General features: G+C 57.8%; 1 protein-coding gene across 1 annotated transcript in view; it reads right to left on the bottom strand.

The window, feature by feature from the left end:
* Positions 1 to 7,670: 7,670 nt before the first annotated feature.
* The window catches only part of VSTM2L (V-set and transmembrane domain containing 2 like), a 44,776-nt gene continuing 42,582 nt past the window's right edge, over positions 7,671 to 9,864 (bottom strand). The window contains exon 4 of the mRNA XM_084645784.1: positions 7,671 to 9,486. Within this exon, the coding sequence (XP_084501910.1) occupies positions 9,148 to 9,486 (339 nt within the window). The 3' untranslated portion in view covers positions 7,671 to 9,147. The remainder of the gene's footprint in view (positions 9,487 to 9,864) is intronic.

Here is a 9,864-nt window from a genome sequence, read left to right as displayed (position 1 = left end):
CATGTCTTTGAATCTTCCCTGGGCCACTCAGCTGTCGCGTGCCAGGCTGTCTGGGCTGAGAGAGGAGCGTTCGCCAGGGCAGAGAGTAGGGGGTGTCTGAGCACTCCCTGTGGACGGAGTGGGTACACAGTTCTCCCCAGGACGCAGCGCCCAGGCTGCTCACTTGGAAGCCAGAAACAACAAACCAGCAATTGGGAGAGGAAGGAATGAGGCCTGGCCAGGCATAGTGTGGGGGATGCTGGGCAGATGCAGGCTGACTTTTTGTTCTGTGTTTGTACAGCTCCTAGCACAGAGGGTCCTGGCCCATGACCGTCTCCTAGGCGCTGTGATAATTCAAATAATTCCTTTGCACACTCCTGGGGACTTCGTTCAGGCAGGGTGTGTCTGAGATGGCCCACGAGCCCTGTTCGCACCCAGCTGTGCTGGTTTCACACAGAAGAAACACGAACCTCAAGGTGGGATCTTCTGCCTACAGAGCCAAGCTCCCAGCACCATCCTGATCAGCTGGCTCTTTGCTCTGTCTGTGGGGTGAAATTCACCCCTGGGCAGAGGGCGGGGACAAGGCACCACCCAGGGGCCAGAAGTGGAGCCTGGGCCGTGTGTGAGTTTCAGCTTGCAGGAAGGGCAGAGGAGCCAAGCTCACGCATACTGTGGTGGCCGCAGGCAGATGGTGCCTTGAATCATGTGTCATCTCAAAGCCAGGGCCAAGGAAGATGGCTGGAGGGTGAGCACTTACTGCCACTGGCTGGCCCTGAAACACTACAATGCTTTTCCTACTGCAGAGCCTTTGAGCGTTGAAAAGCCAGGGCATGTGCTAAACACACCAGGCCCAAGTGTCCTCTCGCAGGGTGAGAGTCAGGCACTGGGGTGAGTGGGAGAATGGGGCCCCTTGGCCCTATGTGTAAGCCATGGCCAGCGCTGCGCCAAACGCCAGGCTCTGTGGGCAGAGTCAATGCAGAGTCTGGCCAGGGCTCCTGTAGATGGTGCTGCAAGCAAAGAATTCTTCTGGGGTTAAAGCGCCTTGGGCCTTGCACTTGCTAATCGTCAGAAACAGCATGAGCCAGACACCAGGGTCCAAGGTCTGGGCTGACCGGCTGCTGCAGGGGAAGCCTGAACCAGCAGTAAATCTTCCCTTGCCGGGTGGCGAGCTTGGGGGAGGGAGGAAGGTGCTGCGTTGATGCACTGCGGTTGAAGTGGGACAAAAGGAACTGGAAAAGTTCTCGTAATTACCGTCTGCCTTCCCTAGGGGCTAATGCTGCTGGCAGAGGAACAGCTAAAACCCAGACCCACTGCACCAAGCAGGACCGGAAGCCTGAGGCTGTAATTTTAGTGTGGGCTTCCCGGTGACCTAATGAAACAGCCTTCTAGTTTGTAGGTTAAACTCACATTTACCACTGGAAACCCACTGAGCTGCGCAAAGGCACAGAGACTTTGTGACTCGCGTTTGACATGGAAACGCTGCCGTTGGTTTGGAGCGGCGCCTATCCTCTGCATCCCTAGCTGTCAGGAGAGCATCGCTCCTCGACTAGGATTTCTTCCCCAGGAACCAAATTCAGCAGTGACCTATCTTACACGCATGGAGCAAAGTCAGAGCCATGTCCCATAGGTGCTGCTCATGGGCAGGGTGGCTAAAGGCCATTGGGCTGCCACAAATAACTGTGTCCAAAGCAGCAGCCCAATGGCCCATCACACGCAGCCAAACCCGGCTGTTGCGTCAGTCTAACAGAGACACACCGCAGCAGCCTCTTTGCTGGGCGTGGGTGTTCATGGCCAGGCCTGGCTTGGTTGGGGAAGAGCAGGAATTTGGTTTTGCCAGCTCATGAACCCACCTCACTGCTCTGCTCCTGTCCCTGAACAGCTCCCCAGCCGCTCGCCTTGTGAAGAATTCAGCAGACACGTCTGAGCAGCAAATGGGCTGCAGTCATCTCTACATCTGGCAGCAATGGCCCAGCCAGCGCGAGGCCACAGGAGGTCAAGAAGCTTTAAACACAGCTGCAACCATGATCATCAAATGAGAGTATTGCCTTAGGTTGGCAATACTGACTACAACTAACACACACACACCCCCGAGAGGAGGGGCTGCTGCAAACCCCAGGCTCTGTGGTGTGGTGGAGCAGGCGGGTTGGGGCCAGGGTAGAGGCTCATTAGTAAAGTGGGGGGGGTACAAACTTTTGCTATATCAGCGTAAGCAACAATATCAGAGGGCGGGACCCCTGGCTCTAGGGCCCTGACAGCCTCCCGCTAGCAGAATACAAGTGCTGTCTCCTTCACTGTCTATGGAACTGAGCCACTGAGCATCATTCCCTGGCCCCTCGCCCGAGCTACAGCACTTGTCCGGAGATGCATGCAGGCTGTCTGTATTAGTGGCCTCTCCCCACTGGTTGCCCTGTCAAAGTCCCATGCACCTTTCGCTGCATTAAAGCCCTAAACTGGCAAGCAGTTAAATTTACAAAGGTTATAAATAACTCAGGGCATTAGAACCAGCTCTGTCCCACCTCCGCTAGGCAAGGCCCTGAGCTTACGTGGCCACTTTAAGGTCTCCCCAAGGCTTCCAGTACAATTTTCTTTGACCTTTAGTTAAAGACCAGCTGTACCAGGCAAGTGATTCTTGCTGGTCCTCAGGTGGCCACTTTCGAAAGGTTTAACTTTATATTGCCATTAACAATAATTCCTCAGGCCCCCCACAGGGGAAGACCAGCAGCATGAGCAGTGCCAGGCTCAGAGGGGGTTCTCTGGATCACGGGCCTTATGCTGCTCTGACACTTTCAATAGAAACCAAAAAGGGGTTTTAATAATCCCTAATATCCGCCCACTGTGGGTAGATGCAGCTAGTGGCAGAGATGGGGGACAGCTCAGCACAACCTACAGGGCTGCAAACGGTGCTGTGGTTTAAAATTACTACTAGGGCCATTGGGGCAGAAAACGGGAACAGTGTAGAACTGCATTGGAGTCAATGGGGAAATGGTCTTTGAAAAGCAGACAGCAAACACCGACTGCCAAACCTGAACGGGGCTGTTAATTTACACCCTGCCTTGATTCATCACCTGAATACGCATAGATACGCACCTTTACACACACACACACACACACACGATTCCACAGGCAAAGAGGCAGTTGCATAAAGGACCAAGCAGTTCGGTGCCCAACTTCCAAAGTGTCACGCACAAATGCCAGTGCTGTGCACCCACGTTCACTGCATGTGCAAAAGGGCAGGTGCAGATTTGGTGGTTGGCTCCAGCCAGTTTGACGGGTTGGGCGAACGGAGCAGCGCCCTTAGCTGAGGGCAGCAGGGCTGCTTTTACACATATTCGCCAATGCCTCGGAGGCTCTATGTTTTCCTGACAGGGGATTGCATTTTCCTAGCCAGCTTCTCCATCCAGGTCGCTGGTGTATGTGACGCAAGGGGGTTTCTCTGGGCTTTATGGATCTATTGGAAATTCTGAGTGGCTGCATAGAATCCGGGACCTCAGGAGGTCATCTAGTCCCACCCCCTGCTCAAAGCAGGACCAATCCCCAATTTTTGCCCCAGATCCCTAAATGGCCCCCTCAAGGATTGAACTCACACCCCTGGGTGTAGCAGGCCAGTGCTCAAGCCACCGAGCTCTCCCTCCCACTCGCAGTCTCTGCCCAGCCTCCTGTGTTTCTTTGAAAGTGGCTGCCGGGCAGGGAGGCTGGCCGTTCTCTGGAGCAGAGCCCTGCAGCTCTTCTCAGGTTCGCTATCACCCCTGCTTTATTACCGGCAGAGTAAATTGCTTTTGTTTGCAGTGGGATAATGGTCAGAAATGTGACTCTGTGGAAATGACATTTTCATGGTGCCTATTTATTCCCCACCAGTGACTTGCATATTAAGTTTGTTCAGTTTACCAGCCAAACGAAGGGGGGTGGGGGGGTGTTTTTTATCTAACTGCTGGCACTTAAGCTCAGCCCTTTTGCTAGTACCTGACATGAGCTCTTTCTGCTTCATACACTGGCAGCAGCCGGCACCAGGGCGGATAACTCTGCAGCTAGAACTCGGCTGGTAGTTTTGATGCTAATGCACAAGGCAGAATAGCAATGAGCAGGCAGAAGGGGAAAGGCTAGTGGGGCTGGATCACAGGATGGGGACTCAGGAGACTGGATTTCATTCCTGATCACAGGCAAGTTACTGAACCCTTCTGCTGCAGCCTCCTCAGCTGTAAAATGGATTTAACGCCTCCTAGAGCCCGGGGCTGTTGTGACCTTTGTACATGCCAGCTGGTGGGGCTCAGCAATGCCAGCTCTCGGGGGGGGGGAACTCTGCTCTGACTCCCGAGGCGCAGAGGGGGCACTGGGAGGATGCCATGCTTTACAGCCCCTTCCCTGAGCATGCCCATTTCACGTGCAGCTCCTGAGCTTGCTGGCCCATTGGCCGGCCAGGAGAAGAAGTAGCAAGGGAGAGCGGGAGGGAGGAACTAAAGCCCTGGGGGTATCGGGGGGCTCCAGAGCCCTAAAACAGCATCACAGAGAGTCCCATGTCTGGAAACAGCACCAGCTCCAGATGGGCTGATTTCACTTGAAGTCCGTCCACAGACAGAGACCTCTCCCACCTCCAGGGGCACCTCGTGTCCGTGAAGCCCTGCGCGGACACACCATTTGGATCCACCAACAGGCGGGTGTGGACACCCACGGATATGACGCGGAGACCTGCAGACTGGTCGGGAGCTCCCTGTCCAGCTGGGTGTCTCAGGGGTGTGGCAAACGCACAGAGGAGCCCCCCCGTTGGCGAGCTGCAGGAGAGCTCCTCCCCCCACCCCCCCAGCATTGCAGTCGGTTCCAGGTTGGCCTGTGCGAAGCCCTGGCAGTTCCCTCAGGTCGGGAGCTGCAGGGGCTGGGTGTGCTAGTCCCAGGAGCCCCCCAGCGCCGGTCAGTGCACAGGCCTACGGACGGTGCCCCAAGCGAGCGATACGGCAGGCAGCTCCTGCACCCGCTTGTCCCGCGGAGACTCGAAACCAGGCAAGGAGGAAAATCCTTCCTGCTCCGCTCCTTCGCCAAAGCCCAGCAGCAGGTGCAGGGAGTTTCCCGCCAGCCCAGTTTCAGACACAGCCTTGATTTAAGGTTGGCTGGCAGCCGGCCTGGGGCATCTCTCTGCTCTGGGACCTCTGCGATGCATGTGGCAGGCATGCCAGGGTTACCAGTTGCTGGTAGAGCTGCCCAGCCATTGGCCAACAGGAGTTTGGTCCTATGTTCTAGGGGTTGTACTGTGCTCTCCTGCCTCAGCGACCTGGGGGGCAGCGGGTCTGGGAGCTGGCATGCTCTTTCCTGCTCCTGCAGGTTCAATTAAACCCAGGGAAATGAATCTCTCCTAACACAACCAGTTGTTGGTTTTACTAACTCACCTCCAGGTTCTCAGGCTATTACTCCAGACACCACCTTTTATTTATTCTCATTTGTTCTGCGGGGATTCGCAGCCCTGGGTCGCTCTTGAGGCTGCTCTGATTGGCTTTCTTTTCCAGCCTTGGTCGATGAGTTTCACTATTGGTGGGGGGATGTGCTCCCCCCCTCCCCCCCACGGGATAGACGCCTGCCTCTGACCAGAGGTATCAGAGCAACACAAACACACCAGGGGCTGCTCAGGGAGAGACAGACTAGCGACTCTAATTGCTAGTGGGAGAGCTGGATTTCCTGCAAAAACTACCAGTCCTGGGAGCTAGTTAATATTTCTTTCCTGACAAAGTATCCTGTGTATTTGTAGGGTTCTGCACAGTTTCTTCCTGTGTTATTGTGGACCATGCCAAACTTGATTGGGTGGTGGGAGGGAGGGAGGAGGAGGAGGGAAGGCATAGCTTTTATTACTGTCCTTGACTGCGGGCCAGGTGCTCTTCCTCTCTGTCTGGCTTTAACTGACTGACACTGGCCCTGGGGGATTTTTTAATGTATTATATACTTTGCTAAGCCATAGCCCTAGCGCGCTGGAGAGGTGCAGTTATGTGACCCTGTTAGCAGGGCCATCAGGACACGGGGAGCCCTGCAGTTTGCCTTTCAGGTGGTTGTGAGGTTGCCTGCAGCCTTTGACATTCGCCAACACCTGCTGCTGCAATGGCTTCTTCTCAGGCGGCTGCTTCAGCCCCAGCAGGGCTCAGAGCTGCTCTTCGGTCATTACAAAAAGCTCCGAGTCTGGAGGATGCCGGGAAATCCACGGATCCAGACAGCTCCTACAGGAGCCTGCCCTGGTGCCGAAGGCAGAGACGGCCCCTCCAGGCAGTTAAGTTTAATGCAGCTAGATTTCTGTAGCCACCTGGCGCAGTCCAGGGCCAACCCCTCAACTGACCTCCCCACCCTCCCTGGCCACAAGGCCTTGAAGAGTTGCTCCACTTTGAGGTAAGGACATTTGTTGTGCGCCTGGAGGGAGCTCCCAAAGCCCAGGGTCTGGCTGCAGGACGCAGCATGGCGAGGCTGAGGGGTCCCATCAGCAGGGACCCAACGGAAACCTCTCTAGACGCAGCAGAAAATTAAGTGGCAAGAAAATTAATCCGAGCCTCTTACTTTGTGCTGTGAGCAGCGGCGCAGGGCTCTGTGCGGCAGCTGGTCCCAGCAGCCGGTCAGGTTTTAAGGGTAACGGCTGGGTCTCTCCACAACGGCTCCAAATTCTGCCCTCTGCGGTGGTTCCCGTTACGCAGCACCGCTCAGCACTACTCCCCGGCTAGCAACAGCAGTGCCCTTCGCAGAGCCTTAAGCCAGGGCCTCTCTGCACTGGGGAGTGAAGAGCCCACGGGGCACAGCTGGAAGTGCAGCAGAGAACCCTGGGGTCCTGGCCTCCCCTCCCTCCCTTCTGCTCTAAGGCAAGTGCTGCCTGCAGGCATATGGTGGCGGCAGGCCAGAGCCCCGGTGCGAGGACGCAGAGCTCCACGGCTGGGTCGCGCTGGGCTCAGGGGCTCAAAGAACCCGGGCAATGACCCCGCGTCAGGCTGGTGGGGCAGGTCACCCTGGCTAGGCGCTGAAGTGGGGGGGGGGAGCACGTTTTGGCAGAGCGGGATCTGGAGGAGTTTGTTGTTACCAATAGGGCCAAGCCCTGAAATGGGGGCAGGGCAGGAGTTCGGACATGAGGCGCTAGCTGAGGGTCCGTGGCCCCAGCCGCTTTCACAGCGCGCGTGTGGTGGGGGACCTCCCGGCGCCGCCCGCTCAGTCCAAGCTCCGCATGGCGCCCCCGGCAGGCGGGGCGCCAGGCAGTACGGGGGCAGGGCTGGGGTCTGCACAGCTCAGGAGGCATTTCCCGGCAGGCCTAGGCTGAGCGGAAACCCCTCCCGAGGGCTCTGGTGACGTCAGAACAACCCCCAGACTCACCCTGCTTCCAGCTGCAGTCCCTGCCCACAGCTTACAGCCAAACGCCCCAAGCCAGCCCGGAGAGAGCAGCTCTTCTCTCCCCAAGCGCCCTGCACCAGATCAGGGCCTCCTGGTGAGGCTCTGAGCCTAAGGACTGGCAGCTGCCGCTGATCGCCCGGCTGGGGCTGGGCTTAAAGTGCAGCTTTGCAGCTTAGCAGGGCCGGCAGCTGGGACCCGGGTGCGTCACAGTGGCAGGGCACCTCTGGGGGGCACTGTCCCAGGGCGGGCAGAAGGGTGCTGTGTCCAATGGCAGCCTGCTCAATTATAGCGCCCAGCGTGCACGAAAAGGCCCCCTGCAAAACGCTGCTATGAACAGAGAGGCGGAGGCCGTGTTCATTTAAAGAGCTTTATTCGCTTCAGCGGGTCACAGCTTGGATCATGTGGTGCATGGGGAGGTTAGAGCGAGGGAGCAGCTGAGTTCCCCTTTCCCCTCCTCCTGTGTGACTACAGGTCAGGGGGCCGCGGGGCTCCCGCCCCCGCCAGGGCTGCTCTCGCGGGCGGGCGGCAGCTCGCCTTCCCCGCGGGTGATCGGAGCACATAGAAATAGGAATGCCTGCCACGGGAATGGGGGCTGGGCTCGGCCTGTCGAATTGAACAACCAAGGGCAGGAATTCTCAGAACTGGGCTGTGGCTGCACCCACCCGCCTCCCTGGACAGAGGGACGGGTTCGACAGAGAGGGAGGGGCAGCCTGAGCCCTACAGTGGGCTGGGCACAATCAACTGTCCTCACGAGCCAGAGCCAGGCCCGAGCTCCTCCCCACTTCTCCATGAAATGCAACGGGGAAAGGGGGGGCAGTGGGTGCAAAACCTCCCTAGAGCTCTTCCTCCCCAGGCTTGGGCTAACTCCAGGTGGCAGAGCCCTGCGCTTCCCCCCACTTAGCCACAAACCAGCCGACTTAGGGCCCGTCTTTTATCCAAATGAAATCAAGGCAGGTTAGCGTTTTCTGCCCCTTCCCGCCAGCTGATGTGATGGCTTCTTAAAACCAGCTGGGCTTTCCATTCAGAGTGCCCCTCTCTTCCTCCCACAGAGACTGGCCTTCTCGGCCGGGGGGCAGGTTGTGGCAGCCTGGAAGAGGTAACTTTATTTACAGTCTATAGGAATGAGTGACATAACCTGTATCCGCACAACTGGATCCAAACAGTGTAACTACACTGGATCTCTCGAGGGAGGGAGGACGGGACTCGTGGGGCAAAGCAAAAGGGAGTGATTGCAAGATTCCCACACACAGAGAGAGCCAGATGGGTTCACTAAAGTGATAAAAAGCTAGCAATGTGAGACGGGTGTGAGCACAATTTGCATACACTAAACCTGGCACATAGCTGGAAGCCCTGTCTGCACACGGCACACCAGGGGGAAACAGTGTGACCTGTGGCTGTAGAGTCCATGGAAATGAACCCCAGCCCCTCCCCGGGCATAGACAGCAGGGAGAGCCCCCCTTATAAGCTGATGGCACAGGGAAGCCAGACTTGTCTTCCCCGCTCTGGCCACCCCCTTCTTGGGAATAGAGCGGTCTCATTTCTGCATTCGACACCTGGAAATGGCCCTGCATCGGCTCGAGGGTACTTAAAGAAATTAAAAAATCCACAGCTACATGGCAGGGTGGGGAGAGCGGGGTACATGCGAGAGTCACAGCGTGTGTGCACACGTCAGTCTCTGATTCGGAGCATTAGATTTCCATCGACCCGGCACCGCTCCGGTGGCCCAGCTGCTGCTGGTCCTCGTGCACTCCTCCTCTGCCCAGTCTGGGGGGGGGAGGGATGTGGGGGGGGGGGAATCCAGCAGCTCGTTCCATGCCACGCCGGCTCAGTCTACAGCAGGCAGGAGGTGTCTGCCGCCCGCTTCCTCAGCTCTTTGCCCATTTTGTGGGGGTGGTGCTGGGGGTGGGAGGGGGTGCCGCTCAGTCTGGCGTGGTCAGAGAGCTGGCTGCCCAGCAGCTGGGTGTCTTGCACATGCCCGGCGGAGGAGCTGTGGCGGTGCGCCTCAGAGCTCTCCTCCGGCTCCACCCGCAGGTAGGCCTTGACCTTGTGGTGCCGGGCTTTGCTGTCGCTGAAGTCGATCACCCGGCACTCGTACGTCCCCTCGTCAGTGGGCTTCACCCTGGAGAGCCGCAGCTTGTGGGAGATGTTACTGCCGACCACCTTCACCACCTGGTGGGGAGCGGGAGAGAGAGCACAGGGCTGAGTGCAGAAGGGGTCCAGGAACGAGCTTCCCTAACCCCCACTACGTGCCTGCTTTCGCACCAGCCCCTAGCGCGGCAGCCCGTCCCTAGCCCTCCCACTCTCCGGTCACACCTTTCTCTGCAATGCCCCCAAGCAGTGGTGGATTAACCATTGGACCAACGGGGGACCCTGGAAAAATGAGCACCCCACGTCCCAACCCGCTCTGCCTGCCTGGCGTTCCGGTCAGGAAGTGGGGTCGGGGAGCAGGGGTTTGCCCCGCTCTGTCCGCCTGCCTGCTGGGGCACAGGACTCCTGCGCCTCGACCCTGCTCCCTGGCAGGAGCACTGGATGGGCAGGAGAAGCCTC

Source organism: Lepidochelys olivacea (genome assembly GCF_965140295.1).
Source record: "Lepidochelys olivacea isolate rLepOli2 genome assembly, chromosome: 13".
In the NCBI taxonomy this organism is placed as follows: Eukaryota; Metazoa; Chordata; order Testudines; family Cheloniidae; genus Lepidochelys; species Lepidochelys olivacea.
The sequence above is the reverse complement of the archived record's forward strand: the minus strand, read 5'-3'. Positions and strand labels throughout refer to the sequence as shown.